We start from the raw sequence: 14,698 nt of genomic DNA on the forward strand, positions 1-14,698 counted from the left end.
GTACTCTAATTTTAGATACTTAAAAAGTCATGATATGAGAAATTTGTTATATTTTAAATTGAGCAATAAGCCTGCTATTTCAGCTGTGGGGAATTGACCATTCTATTGGTGTTAACACTTATAAATACCCCCAAAATGTGTGCACACGGTGGGGCATGGTCCTTTCATACGCCTTCTGAGAAGGGTCCGGCCTGCATCCTGGGAGGCAGACACCTGAAGAGTGCCCACACCCCCGCTGCCTGGCAGCGGGGGGACAGCGGCGTGCAGAGGGCACTCACACGCGTGTTCCTGGGGTGACCAGCCAGGCCCTACTCGAGCCAGAGTGCTGTGACCGCAGCCGTCAGGGGTGGGGGCCGCAGGAAGACTGGCACACAGGCCCCTGGTGACTGTACAGAGGCCGCTGCCGTTGTCACGGGCAGGGCGGCCCTCCCTGCTGCGTCCCGTTCAGGACTCGGTCCAGCCCTGTGAGGGCTGTTGGTCCCGTTTCACAGACGAGGGAAGCCGGGCTGAGAGGCTCTACCCACTGGGAAGCAGCCAGCCCAGCCTCGCTGTCGGGTCCAGCCTCCGTGACCGTGGCCGAGGCCAGACCCCGGGCTGTGGGAGCCCCCAGGCTCGGGGCTGGGGGCTGGGGGAGCGCCTGGCCCGCGGCCTGAGTGGTCAGAACCAGATGCTGGAGGCTGAAGACAGGGCAGCCAGATGAGGCGGGCGTCCCCCAGTGAGCAGGCGGATCAGGGTTAGACAGGAGGGGCTGGGAGTGGTGGCCCAGAGCCGTGGCTCCTGAGGGAGGTCTGGACGTGCCCGCCAGTGGGCCCTGGGGCAGAACGGGGCGGGGGGCCTTCCTTCACACGACCCACCCCACAGGCGCTGTCGTGGCACCTGATCCACGCGCGGGTCCCGCTGAGCCTGGACCTGCAGGCGGGCCTGGACTGCTGCTGCCTGGCCCTGCAGCTGCCCGGCCTCTGGAGCCTGCTGGCCGCGCCCGACATGGTGACCCACGCCTGCTCCCTCATCCACTGTGTGCGGTTCATCCTGGAGGCCAGTGAGTCTGAGACCGGGGCGCACTGTCCTTTGGCCCTTGAAGCAGTAATCAGTGCCGCGGGGCTAGTCGCAGCGGTTATGTGCCACCTGTTCTCCAGGTGCTGAGTTGGGAATCGGGAGTGAAGAGGTGGAGGAATTATGGGCCTTGCCTTCGTCTCCAGTCTCCTGGAGTCTGCGCTAGAATTTAACTTGAATTTGCTTTTGTGTAGATCTGGAATTTCAGCTTTCATAAAAAAAAAAAAAAAATGCGTCTAATTTACGGCCCTTTGATTTCTGGTCCTAGTTGACTGTTTCATTCTTTTAGTCCTAAATCACCATAAGACTAATAAGATTACATTAAAAAAAATTACTTGTTTTGTGTTATAGTCAAAATGCTTGTTTCTATACTGCATTAATTTTTGAAATAAAAGTGTCTTTTTCTTTTCAAGGGACAGTGTCCTTAATGAGGGTCATTAGCCAAAATGTTTTTAAAATTGGATGTTATAGTTTACATGTGAGAGGGTGTCTTGATGTTTTGTATTTTTAAATTAAATATTACAGAGTGGTGTTTTGAAGATTCATTGTTTAAATTGTTTTCATCTGTGCATTTGTAGTAACATGAAAAGGAAGACCCAGGGAGTGATTCATCAAAGCCAGGCTTCTTGGGGGCTCTAGGCGTGCTGTTAGCAGTAGTGGTTCTTGAGCTGTCTGATAGAAGCCCTCAGGGTCAGAGGTGGCAGAGAGCAGGAGGACTGAGAAATCCAAGGGTAGAAGTTCAGATCCTGGTGCATTTCGGATTAACCTAGAGATTGATACCTGAGTCTAGTGGGTCTAAAATTGTCCCAAGTTGATTCACTTGGGAAACGTTCATAAGGCTGCATGAATGTGAAAATCTGAATTAGGAAGGAACGGTTGACATACTTTGGAATTCTTCTGTTTGTTCTGTTGTGATTTTAGTTGTGGTGCAACCTGGGGACCAGCTTCTTAGTCCAGAAAGAAGGACGAGCACCCCCAAGGCTGCCAGAGAGGACGACGTGGATTCAGACACACAGAGTACGTCTCAGGGTCGTGTCCCTGACCTCGAGTCTTCGGGGGCTTGAGATTCATTCCCGGAAGAGGCCTCCTGTGTGGTTGGTGTGGACACGTGACCTGTCCTTGGCTGTGTCCTGCTCGTCCTGGAGCTGGGGGCAGCGCCTTCTGCGCCCCACTGCAGGCATGCGCCGCCGCCTGGCTCTCCGTGACCCCACACCCCGCGGGGTGTCCTGCTCAGCTGTTGGGGCTGCAGGAGGGTGAAGTAAACGCGTCCACGTGAGGCACCCACGAGCAGTCACGTCTCTGGCGTGTGTAGCTGGTGGTGGGCTGTGCCTCCCACTCTGTGGGGCCGGGCAGGTTGGGGGCGGGCGGCGGTTTGGGGTGTGTTTTGACAGAAGGGTCTTCTCTCACGGGGGTGTCTGCTCAGACCCTCAGTACATCGCTGCAGCCTGTGGGATGGTGGCTGAGATGGTGGAGTGCCTGCCGTCGGTGTTGGCCTTGGGCCACAAGAGGAACAGCCACACACCCGCCTTCCTCACCCCGGTGCTCAGGAACATCATCGTCAGCTTGGCCCGCTTGCCCCTCGTCAACAGCTACACGCGCGTCCCGCCCCTGGTGAGTCAGGCCCTCCCCTGGCACAGGGCGGAAATGAGGCAGACTCTCGGCAGGCCCCCAACTCGGGGGTCCCTGCACAGGAAGCCAGGTCGTGACCGCTCTGGTATCCGCTAACAGGGGCCGGTGCGCTCCTGTGTGCAGTCAAGACGCCCGTCTGGATTCCTCCATTAGTAAGAAATACTCTGAAACAGGGTGAGGGATTACATGACGAAATAAGGTGATTTCTCCCACAGTGCCAGATGCAATTGTAAGGTCATCAGACCCGTCTGTTTCGTGGGAGAGCAGAGATTACACCCCCTCACGTGCCTCCCTGTCAGCAGGCACCCCAGGGTGGCCTGGGGATTTGGCACAGTCGCAGCTCAGGTGCTCTTCCAAAGCTGGCTTTGGAACTGGGATCCAGTGGGCCTTGTTAAAGGGACCTGGCTCCAGATGACCGGCAGGGCCTGGGTGAGCAGCGTGCGGGCTGTGGGGGCTGCTTCACTGCCCTTGCACCCCCAAAGAGAGAGAGCGGCCGCGGGCTGCAGCCAGCTGGGGGATGGTGGGCCGAGACCTGAGGCAGGCGCTTGCTGCTGCCTGGGGAGGGCGTGTGCTAGCTGGTGGGGCAAAGCCTCTGTGCGCGCGAGCTTCTGCAGTGGTTGCTCGGAGGAGGCGGTGGGCCCTTGGCCTGAAGAGGATCTTGCTGTGGGAGGGAAAGAAGTCCCATGCAGGGGCCCCTTCTGAGGAGAATCCCAGTAGCTGCTGTCCCGAAGTCACCGTGGAACTGGCAGTTGCGGGCAGTGCTGGTGCCCGGCGCCCCGGAGGAGAGCTGAGGAGCTGGCACTGCCCTCGGGCCGTCACTGCAGGTGTGGAGCCGGCTCACCTTTGGGCAGGCATGGGGAGCAGATACAGAAAGTCACGGTCCCGAGGCCCCGATGTCTGGCCTGCACAGACCATGCCCCGTAGATGAGGCTCCTTGCGTGAGCGCTCCACCCCATGTGGCTCCTCGGCCTGCGTCAGGACGTGCAGGAGGGTCTGGGGGGCATGTGAGGGGCCTCGAGAGCGTCTGCCGGAGGCCAGGGTGCTGGAGCTGCTGGGCCAGGTGGCCGGCGTTAGGGGTCCAGTGCAAGCCCTGGCCAGACGCTTGCATCCTCCACGGCCCGGCTGGGAGCTGAGCTTCTGCTGCTGGAGCAGCGCTGGCCCCCCCAGTGCTGCAAGCAGCACTGGATGACGACGCTGGGCTTGGAGAGCTCGCCGCGTCCACCGTGTCTGCAGCCAGGGAGCCTCAGGGAGGGAAGGCGCGCTTCCGGGCGCCCTCCCCGTCCGGCCACCCTGCCTTCAGTTTTCCTCTCGCTCCCTCTCAGGTGTGGAAGCTCGGATGGTCGCCTAAACCCGGAGGGGATTTCGGCACAGTGTTCCCTGAGATCCCCGTGGAGTTCCTCCAGGAGAAGGAGGTCTTCAAAGAGTTCATCTACCGCATCAACACACTGGGTAGGCCGGGAGCCAGGGCGGCAGTGGGGTCTGCCTTCTTTTATTCCAGGGAGGAGTTGAGGCAGGACACAATCGCGTGCATGTGTTCTGTAATATATACAAAGCTGTCACGATGATGAGTCTGTGTGCATGTGTGTGTGAGAGCGCGTTTCTTCCCACGTGTTCGCATCAGGTCAGGCGGTGCCCTCGTGATGGGTGGTGCTGAGCGGGTTCAGCCGTGTCTCAGCGCCTCCGCTGGAGGGAGCAGTGGTTGTCTGTGTGAGCTGCCTGTGACCGCTGCCGCCCTGGTTCCAGTCTGCCAGACGGAGCAGTGTGCTCACTGAGGCGGGGCGGGCAGCAGACCCCAAGGGGACAGCGTCGGGCTGCGAGGCAGGCCGCGTTGACCCCCAGGACTGCGGTTCTGCCGTCCATGATGTGGGAATCGTGGCTGTTGACACAGTTGCTGCAGCCTTAGAGACAGAAAGGGGCCCCTGACGCACGGCGTCTCAGTCAGCAGCAGGGCCCCAGGCTTCCCTCAGGGCGCCGCCTTGTTGCCAGCAATGTAGCAGACGTTCACCCTCTCGTCCCCGTGTCGTGGCTGGGGGTAGCCCTGGGGCGTGAGGGCTGTCGTCGGCAGAGCCCGCGAGGCTGCGCCTGGCAGGGCGACTCCACCCCGGCCCCACATCAGGCCCCTCCGCCCAGCACCCCGCCTGTCGGCCTCTGTGGGGTCTGTGCTGCTGTAACGCTAGGCCGGCATCCTCACTGCCTCCTCCCCTCCCTGAAGTGAGCGGTGACCCCTCGCCCTGTCCACAGTGAGCCCTGAGCAGCAGTCTCAGGCCGCTGCCTTCGGAACTTCTGTGCCCTCTTCCCCTGCAGCCCCCTGCCTCCCCCAGCCCAGCTGGACACCCGCTCCTCTGTGTCTCAGGTGCTGTCCTGTCTGAATTGTCAGTCACCGTGCAGGACCGGAGACGGCCTGTGGCTTCTCCTGACGCCTGATGGCTGCTGACCATTGTCCTTTGTCCCTTCTCTTTTCCTCCCGTCTGAGTAAGCACATCTGTCTGGACCTCCCATCTCAGCTTGTCTGTGTGTCTGATCCAGACCTGAATCAGCTGGTCTGTCTGTCCACATGCAGCTTACCAGCGAGCTCCTGACGTTTGAGGCTTTGGTTTTCTGTCCTTGGCACCCCGCTCTTGTCCCTTGCAGCCCTGATTCAAGTGGCACGGCCCCCTCCCCTCTAGGGTCACAGCCCCCGGGATACCCGCTCACTCAGCAGCATCTTGAGAGCGGCCCCTCCGGAACGCCCTCCTCACGGCCTGGACTTCCCCGCAGATTACACCCTGTCTCCACCTACCGTCCTTCCCGAGGGGGTCAGGGCAGCCATTGCTCTTAAGCTTTTACGCCGCTGCCCTGAGGTAGAGTTCACATGCCAGCCTGTCCATCCGCTCAGGTGTGGTTCCACGGTTGAGGCTGGACACACCCGCGCAGTCTGGGGGTTTGACTCTTAAGTAAAGATGTCCCAGCCTCTGCTGAGCCGGGCAGAGGGCACTCTGACCCCATCCGAGCGTCGCCCGTTCGGACATCCACACGGCAGGGCCCAGAGAGCGCTTCGCATCAGGCCGCCTGGGCTGAACTCAGCCGCGTTGGTCCTCACCACTGGGCTCGGCCGGCAGTGAGGCTGCATCGCAGCGCCGTCCTGAGGCTCTGGGCAGTGGCTGTGTGGGCACCTGGCCAGCGAGAGCCGGAGTGCCCACTGCCCCGTCTCACAGAGAAGGCGGAGCAGCGGGGACCCTCTGCCTAAAGCAGCACTCGCGTTTCAGGGTGGACCAGCCGCACCCAGTTTGAGGAGACGTGGGCTACCCTCCTCGGCGTCCTGGTGACCCAGCCGCTCGTGATGGAGCAGGAGGAGAGCCCCCCGGAGGTAGGCCGCGTGAGGGCTCGCTCGGCGGCACCCCGCACGTGGGGGCCGGGCGCAGCACATCCTGACGGGTGTTCCAAGGTCTGGGTGCTGTAGATTCATGACCGGAAGGCGTTTCCCACAGCGTGCTGCCTCCAGGTCATAGGATTATGTCCTTCTTAAATATTTCTTGTGTTCTGTTTCTCAGTATTCAGGTATGGTGTGTAGCAACACTTCATCAAAAAGAAAAGATATGTCTTAAAGGCCACACATAATTGCCAGTGTTCATTTCTCTTGTCTTATTTTGCAAAAACTTCATCGGGCTTGGAGTGTTAATGCACATTATAGTACTTTAATGTTAATAGAAGACATATTCTGATAAAGGAAAGCCTGAAATGTTAAAAGCCCTCAGATACATGTTCTTTAGGTAGGAGGTGTGGTATGAAGCAGCAGAAATGGCAGTTCAGAGAGTATATATGTCAGACGTCACCAGGGGTGACTTTTGCCGGAGTGGAGCCAGCAGCTTGTCGTATGCAGGGCTCCTCAAATTGGTAAGGAAATTGAGGACAGTTTCTTAAAAAGTAATTCCTATTTGGAGGTTTGTGCTTGGAGGAAACCTGGCTTTGAAAAGCAGCCATTTGCCCATCAGATTTATCTCAAATCACAGATGCGTGTGGATTCTGGTGAATTTAGGCAGACGCACCGGGACCCCGGCCGGGAAGGCAACGTCCATCTGTCCCGCTCGGGGCCCATGCCCGCAAGGCCGCCTGGCCGGGCAGCCACAGGGGAGGTAGCGTGCTGCCAGCGTGCGCCGTGGTGACCTGGGGCTCTCCTCCTTCCAGGAGGACACGGAGAGGACCCAGATCCACGTCCTGGCTGTGCAGGCCATCACCTCCCTGGTGCTAAGTGCGATGACTGTTCCCGTGGCTGGCAACCCGGCTGTGAGCTGCCTGGAGCAGCAGCCCCGGAACAAGCCCCTGAAAGCCCTTGACACCAGGTGGGCCCAAGAACCGCGTCTCCGGGCACGGCTGCGTGGGAGCAGGGAGGCGCCAGGGTGCCCTTTGCTTTGCTGCCAGGGTGGTTTGCTGGCTGAGGCTGATGACCTGGCCTCCAGGGTCAGGGGCCGGCTCCGGCGGCGCTAAGGGGGCACCTGGGCGGGACCCGGGGGCCTTGGCTGTGCCGTGGTTGCTGGAGGCGAAGCTGGGAGCCTAGGGTTCACTGTGAAGATTCTGGAGGAACCGTGTGGCGGTAACCTTTGCTCTGAACTTAGGTTTGGAAGGAAGCTGAGCATCATCAGAGGGATTGTCGAGCAAGAGATCCAGGCAATGGTTTCCAGGAGAGAGAACGCTGCCACTCACCACCTGTACCAGGCGTGGGACCCCGTCCCGTCTCTGGCACCGGCCACCACAGGTTCCAGGGGGCTCGTGGGGATGTTGGGTCGTGCGGGGGTGTCAGCCTGCACCCTGCGCCCGTGAGCACGGCTGGACTGTCCCAGCGCCAGGGTGGGGGCTCGGGAGGGCCCACCCTCCAGAGAGTCATCAGGGCTGCCGGCTGGGTGGGTGCCTTGTCAGCGGCCACTGACGCTCCAACTTTTGCAGCTCAGCCCGTTCCCATTCAGTCTGGTTTGTTACGGAGAACAAGTGATAATTCCACATCAGCCTGCCGGCCCTGCCAGCTTCATATGCTGTGTGGGGATAGGACTCCCCACTGTGGGGACACTCAGGGCCGTGGGGGGACACTCGGGGCCGTGGGGGGACACTCGGGGCTGTGTGGGGGGATGCTCGGGGCCGTGGGGGGACGCTCGGGGACGCTCGGGGCTGTGTGGGGGGACACTCGGGGCTGTGTGGGGGGATGCTCGGGGCTGTGTGGGGGGATGCTCGGGGCCGTGGGGGGACACTCGGGGACGCTCGGGGCTGTGTGGGGGGACACTCGGGGCTGTGTGGGGGGACACTCGGGGCTGTGTGGGGGGATGCTCGGGGCCGTGGGGGGATGCTCGGGGACGCTCGGGGCTGTGTGGGGGGATGCTCGGGGCTGTGCGGGGATGCTCGGGGCTGTGCGGGGGGACACTCGGGGCTGTGCGGGGACAGGACTCCCCACTGCGGGGACACTCAGGGCTGTGTGCGGGGACACTCACGCGTCCTTGTCCCGCAGGTGCTCTCATCAGCCATGACAAGCTCCTGCTGCAGCTCAACCCCGAGCGTGAGCTGGGGGACATGAGCTACAAGCTTGGCCAGGTCAGTGCCCAGCAGGTGGCCAGCGGGGCCGGTTCCTCCCCACCCCGCCCTCTCCGTAACAAGCTGGCTGTCCTCTGTGTGTGTAGGGGACTTTGTTAAGTAATTCAGAAACATGGGCCCACAACTGTTGTCTGGTGAGAGGACCAGTTTTGAATAGAGATCCCACTTCCTGGTTCCATTTTGTGCCAGGACCTCACCCTGACGTCCCTCAGCAGCCAGATTTCCTTTCTTTGTTCTTTTTCACTGTTCCCTTTCTTAGAGGCGCTCTTCTTCCCCCTCTTCAGCTGCTCCTGTGGGCCTCATTCCGGGTCTTCAGCCCTGAACCCCTGGGGGTCTGACCAGCCCTGCCCGGGGACGGGGGGCGGTGCTCGCCTCAGGGACCCCCAGGCGGGACCTGTGGCCCGGCGCCCCTTGCCTCCGGCACCTGAGCCCCGGCCTGTCCCGTGTCCCCTGAAGGTGTCCATCCACTCAGTGTGGCTGGGGAACAGCATCACGCCCCTGCGAGAGGAGGAGTGGGACGAGGAGGAGGAGGAGGAGGCCGAGGCCCCAGCACCGCCGTCCCCACCCACGTCTCCAGTCAACTCCAGGTTCCCTCTGCCTTCTGTCCAAGCGAGCGGGAGCTCCGATGAGTCCCTTGTTTGGGGGCCTCTTGAAATGAACCTCTCATCTCTTTTGGGGGAAATTGCAGGAAACACCGGGCTGGAGTCGACATCCACTCCTGTTCGCAATTTTTGCTTGAGTTGTACAGTCGCTGGATCCTGCCGTCGAGCTCCGCCAGGAGGACCCCCGTCATCCTGATCAGCGAGGTGGTGCGCTCGGTGAGTGCCCTCCCCGCCCCTGCAGTGCCCGGCGCTCCTGCGGGCTCATATCACCCGCCGGGGGCCCGTGCAGAGGTGTGGGGGAGGTTGTAGTGCGTTTCAGGCCAAGAGAGGAGCCGTTTGCACGGTGCAGTCTGGGCAGACACATATCACCCGCCCAGCCCAGCGGCCGCGTTGTGGAGTCGGCATGTGACCGTCTGTCCAGCAGCCAAGCACCGATTCGGGCGGTGGTTGTCCAGGGATTGGCCAGCAGAGTCCTTCACATCCGGGAGACCGGAGGGGACGCGGGGAGTGTAGATTCCTGTGGGCAATACCCGCCGGTCCTCGCAGTGTTGAAGTCACACTGAGAGGTTTTGAAAGTCACTTACTTGTTGCCGGCCCGTCACCCGGGTCACCGTCCAGGAGGAGGGACGCCCGGTGACCGCATCCATCACGTTAGCTCCTTCTGTTCTTTTTACCTAAAGGTGTCTCCTTTTGGTAATGACTATTTTTTGAAGCCTGTTTTTCTCAGTATTCCTTTAAAGGTTTCTAGATTGTTTCATACTTGGTCAAGTCGATATTTTTAAGAACCTCGTTTTTAATTTGTAATGTAAGTTGCAAATTGACTTTTATCAAAAAAGTCAACAAACTACAAGGAATACTAAAGATCTTAAAAAACACAAGTTACTAGAAATTCTTGGTGGTCCAGTGGGTAGGACGCAGCACTTCTACTGCTGTGGGCCCAGATTTGATCCCACAAACCACGTGGCATGACAAAAGAAATAATTGTTTAAAAATAGCCATGATAATATAAAGTTTTTAGTTACTTTGCATCTAACGTCTGGCTCATCAGCAGTCCCTGGGTTCTCATGCCTCCTGTGTGTTCAGTCAACTTCCGGTAACTTCTGGAAAATACCACCGTGTCAGTGGGAGGGCACAGGAGAGAGGGGCAGGTCGGGTCAGCACTGTTAAAAAAACATATTTGACCTCATGACCCCAAGAGGCGTGGGTGCCTCCGCGGGTGGCCTGAAGTCCTGCTGGCTGAGTTGTTCAGCTGCCAGGGGCCCCTGAAGACCAGCCAGCCCCCACCTCCGACACTCCCGGTGATCAGGGTCTTCCACCTGGTCAGAGCCTGTCTTCAGATGTAACGTGAGAAACCGGGCACTGTGGGGAGACAGAAGGAATCATGGCCAAAGCACCGACTTCTGAGCCAGTCACCCATTCCTCCTTCGCGGCTTTGGGAGCTGGGCTGGCAGTGGCTGCAGCGTGTGGGGCCCCAGGGAGACGGCGGGCACCCTTCCCTCCTGGGTCCAGGCTCCAGTGCAGGTTTGGCTCCAGGGTTTGGGACCCAGAGTGACCTGCCCCGTCCCGTCCACGTGTCCGCCTCCAGCTCCTCGTAGTCTCGGACTTGTTCACGGAGCGCAACCAGTTTGAGATGATGTACCTGACGCTGACGGAGCTGCGGAAGGTGCACCCCCAGGAAGACGAGATCCTTCTCCAGTACCTGGTGCCCGCCACCTGCAAGGCGGCCGCTGTCCTCGGGATGGTGAGCGCAGGGCGCCCCACGGCGCTGTGGAGCGGGGGTGCCGGCCGAGCCTCCGGTGGGGCTCCCGAGGCCCTGGTTCCTGAGGTAGCAGGGCGCCTCCGCCAGGGGCTCGGCTGTGCCTGTGGGGGTCGAGGCCAAGTCCTCCCCGCCCTTGCCGTGGCCCTCTGGGTGTGGCGCCGGAGGTGGAGGCACCAGACTCCGGGCTGAGGGGCCCTTTTGTCTCTGCGGGAAGTTTCACTGCTGGGCTTATTCGCATGGTAATTGTGCTCAGGCCTGGATCCCTGAGGCTAAAGCTGTGTTGTCTGTAAATGGAATGAGTAATGTTTTCAAGAAGAGGCTTACACAGGCCAGCCTGGGGTGAACTCTGCTGGTGTGGAGGACAGCGTTGGTTCCCTCAGGACAGGGACGCAGGCCCCTCGGGATGGGACCCTGTCCTCTGTGGCTGTTCCCACGCGGCCCAGCCCTGGAGTTCTCAAGTCCACTTTTTTCCAGACTTCCCCAGGTTGGGAAAGCTGCCCCCACGGGCCCTGCTGGAGGTTGGCGACCTTGCGTGTGGGCGGGAGGAGGGGAGTCCTCTGCAGTGTCAGCGTTGTCTGGACCACAGGGCAGAGTTCCCGGGGGGCTGGGCGGGTAGTCACAGGGCCAGAGAGCCTCTGAGGCTTTTGCAGAGTGAGACAAGGCCCTCGGCCAGCAGTGCTTGCTTGTCCCTGGACGGGGTGGTCTGTCCCCAGGGAAGTCCCTCACGGACTCAGAGCTGGGTTCTTCCCGGGGCCGGCCCGGAGGGCCCCTATTCACGCACACACCAAACTCAGTCCCAGAAGGGTGTGAGCACAGACACGGCAGGGAGCCCCCATCCGTGGGGGCGCTTGGGGCCCCCACGACATCCCAGACCCGCACGCAGGCACCCCGTAGCGCGAGGCCAGCCTCCCTGGGTGCCGCCCCCGCCCCCCGCCCTGGCTGTGTGTGGCCGGCCCAGCCTGCCGTGTGCTTGTGTGCAGGACAAGGCCGTGGCGGAACCGGTGAGCCGGCTGCTGGAGAGCGCGCTCAGGAGCAGCCACCTGCCCAGCACGCTGGGCGCCCTGCACGGCGTGCTGTACGTGCTGGAGTGCGACCTCCTGGACGACACCGCCAAGCAGCTCGTCCCCGTCGTCAGCGACTACCTCCTCTCCAACCTCCAGGGCCGAGCCCAGTGAGTGGGCGCGGCCGGCCCCGCCACGGTCTCCCGCCCGGGTTTGTCCGGTGGGGCGGGGGGTGGGGGTGCCTGTGAGAAGCGCGCGCACTGTTTCGGCGCGCGCAGCAGACCCCGGCGGCGGCGCCAGCAGGGGCCCACGTGGCCGCCCTCCTCACAGGGACTGGAGGACAGTGCGCGGGGCCGGCAGACAGCGCGGCGGCCGTGTCACTGATCCTGGCCGACGTCTCGGTTTCAGCTGCGTGAACGTCCACAGCCAGCAGCACGTGCTGGTGATGTGCGCCACAGCCTTCTACCTGATCGAGAACTACCCGCTGGACGTGGGGCCCGAGTTCTCGGCCTCCATCATACAGGTGAGCCGGCCTGGCCTGGCTGTGCTCCGCGAGGGGCGCTGGGCCAGCAGAGGCTCCCGCCTGGGAGGAGGCGGGGCGCCCGGAGGCCCAGAGCGGCCCTTTGATCGGAAGCCTTCCCCGGGCACAGCTGTGTGGGGTGATGCTGTCCGGAAGTGAGGAGGCCACCCCGTCCGTCGTCTACCACTGCGTCCTGAGGGGCCTGGAGCGCCTCCTGCTGTCCGAGCAGCTGTCCCGCCTGGACGCGGAGTCCCTGGTCAAGCTGAGCGTGGACCGGGTGAACGTGCACAGCCCGCACCGCGCCATGGCGGCCCTGGGTCTCATGCTCACCTGCATGTACACAGGTGAGCAGGGCGCCCCGGCCCAACATGCGTGCACCGCTGAGCTCCGGGCGCACGGCTTCTGGAGGCGGCTCCAGTTCTGTGGGCCACGGAGCGGCTCTCAGACTGACCCCTGTGCCCTGTGGGTCTCGGCTGGGCCCTGGGGCCTGGGCCCCCGCCCCCCGCCCAGTGTCAGACCATCGGTAGGAGTTCAGTAAACTCCTGTGTGAGCGCTAGGCCCCCTTCCCAGAACCGTCCAGTTTTACAAACCAGCGGCACGAAACGGCTCTGTTCCAGGGAAGGAGAAAGTCAGTCCGGGCCGAACGTCCGAGCCCAGCCCCGCGGCCCCCGACAGCGAGTCCGTGATCGTGGCGATGGAGCGCGTGTCCGTCCTCTTTGACAGGTGAGCGCGAGCCCGCCTGCCCGCAGCCAGCAGCCTGCTTCCTGCCTCTGCCCTGGCTCCACGCCGCGCTCAGTCCCAGCACCCAGCGCCCGGGTTTGGACGCGGGAGGCCCCAGGGCTGTCCCGAGCGCTGACCCAGGTCCTGATGGCGAGGGGCACTGTGGCAGTGTCGGGGTCCTGTGAGGAGACAGCCTGGAGCCTTCTCGGGGACGGAAGTGGCCGTCCAAGCTGGCCACCATGTAGAGAAGGGCCTGGGGGCCGCGCCAGCAGCGGCTTGCGGGGAGGCCGCTCTTGTGAAAAGGGGGCTGCTCTTGTGGCCCTGGGACATCCTTGCCAGCAGGCAGCATCCTTGAGAGCCTGGGATGAAGGCCCGCCTCCATGTGTGTGTCCAGGACGGGGTGGGGGCCTCGTCCGGCCCTGCCCCGGGCCTCAGCCTGTGTCTGTGGCCTTGGGGCAGCTGGCTCTGCTCCGCGCCCCTCAGCTCTGGTCAGCTCGGTCAGCAGGCGGCCACCCGGGTGCTCACAAGAGCACACTCCGCAGAACGTTCTCCAGGTTCTCTCTGGCCGGGTGAGGCACTCTGGAGAGCTGGGCGTACAGGCTGTGCCCACGTCGCCTGTTTCCGTGAGCGTCCGCAGTCCCGCGCTCACCCCGCCAAGCCCCTGGAGGCAGGCAGGCCGCCACGTGGCGCTCAGCCCTGCCCGCGGGGGCTCGCGCTCGTCTTTCTGCGAGATGAGCGCGTCCACCAAGGCAGGGCCGACATTCAGCCTGACCGCGCGCTTATGCATGGGGGACTCTGGGTTGACGACGCCGACTCTCCTATGTGGGTTTCGCGTCTGTGGGTCGTGGCTGGCGTCTGCAGGCAGGTGGAGCTGGCTCACCCGGGCGGTTTCCAGGTCCCTTCTGGTGCTTTTCAGTCATACACGGCTTTTTGATTGGTTCTGGGGAGCCCACCCGCACGGGCTCCAGAGTCTGCTGACGCACAACGCCCTCGTGTGTGCTGCTTCAGGGGGCCTGCCTCCGTACCCCCGAGGCCTGCGTGCACTCAGCTTCCTGCAGGTGGGGCTTGCACCCGGAACACACGGACGTGGAGGGCTGGCGGCGGAGGTGTGCTGATGGCCAATAGCCCGAGTAGCCGGCTGGCTGCCCATTGGCTCTGGGAGGACCCTCTGCAAGGGCCCAGCCGCGGGTGTGCTGAGGGCAGGCAGCCAGGGGTGCTGGGGCAGGGCTGGCGAGGAGGGGGCCTGGCAGGGGCGCGCACGCACCTGAGGGCCTCACGAGGACATGGGTCTGTCACGAGAGGCTGTGCTGTGATGTCACCGCCCCAGCCATCCGTGCTGTTACTTCAGGACGCCGGCTGGGTCGGGAGCCTCAGGGCTGGGGAGCGTGGGTGGGACGGGCTCTGAACCGGGCTCCCCCCTGCACCACCACAGGATCCGGAAGGGGTTCCCCTGTGAAGCCCGCGTGGTGGCGCGTGTCCTCCCCCAGTTCCTGGATGACTTCTTCCCACCCCAGGACGTCATGAACAAGGTCATCGGCGAGTTCCTGTCCAGCCAGCAGCCATACCCGCAGTTCATGGCCACTGTCGTGTACCAGGTGAGGGGCTGGGGCGGGGCGCCCGGGGAAGGCACCGGGCCCCCAGCTCCTCCCCTGCCAGCGCTGACAGGGCGTCCTCGGGCCCGCGGCCTCCTCGCAGGTGTTCCAGACGCTGCACGGCGCGGGGCAGTCGTCCATGGTGCGCGACTGGGTCATGCTGTCCCTGTCCAACTTCACACAGCGGAGCCCGGTGGCCATGGCCATGTGGAGTCTCTCCTGCTTCTTCGTCAGTGCGTCCACCAGCCCGTGGGTCTCGGCGATGT

The 14,698-nt window shown here is 62.3% G+C and overlaps 1 protein-coding gene across 3 annotated transcripts in view; it reads left to right on the forward strand.

The window, feature by feature from the left end:
- Nucleotides 1-14,698, forward strand: part of HTT (huntingtin) — a 124,398-nt gene that overhangs the window by 108,213 nt on the left and 1,487 nt on the right. For all 3 annotated transcript variants that reach the window (XM_043906045.1, XM_043906047.1, XM_043906046.1), the window contains 17 exons: nt 862-1,039; nt 1,975-2,070; nt 2,477-2,664; nt 4,005-4,131; nt 5,928-6,028; nt 6,847-7,001; nt 7,275-7,414; nt 8,156-8,238; nt 8,695-8,825; nt 8,927-9,056; nt 10,426-10,581; nt 11,580-11,770; nt 12,009-12,123; nt 12,251-12,464; nt 12,738-12,843; nt 14,273-14,435; nt 14,536-14,696. In XM_043906045.1, coding sequence (XP_043761980.1) covers nt 862-1,039; nt 1,975-2,070; nt 2,477-2,664; nt 4,005-4,131; nt 5,928-6,028; nt 6,847-7,001; nt 7,275-7,414; nt 8,156-8,238; nt 8,695-8,825; nt 8,927-9,056; nt 10,426-10,581; nt 11,580-11,770; nt 12,009-12,123; nt 12,251-12,464; nt 12,738-12,843; nt 14,273-14,435; nt 14,536-14,696 — 2,435 coding nt within the window. The remainder of the gene's footprint in view (nt 1-861; nt 1,040-1,974; nt 2,071-2,476; nt 2,665-4,004; nt 4,132-5,927; nt 6,029-6,846; nt 7,002-7,274; nt 7,415-8,155; nt 8,239-8,694; nt 8,826-8,926; nt 9,057-10,425; nt 10,582-11,579; nt 11,771-12,008; nt 12,124-12,250; nt 12,465-12,737; nt 12,844-14,272; nt 14,436-14,535; nt 14,697-14,698) is intronic.

The sequence above is a fragment of the Cervus elaphus genome, chromosome 6 (genome assembly GCF_910594005.1).
Source record: "Cervus elaphus chromosome 6, mCerEla1.1, whole genome shotgun sequence".
Taxonomy (NCBI): Eukaryota; Metazoa; Chordata; class Mammalia; order Artiodactyla; family Cervidae; genus Cervus; species Cervus elaphus.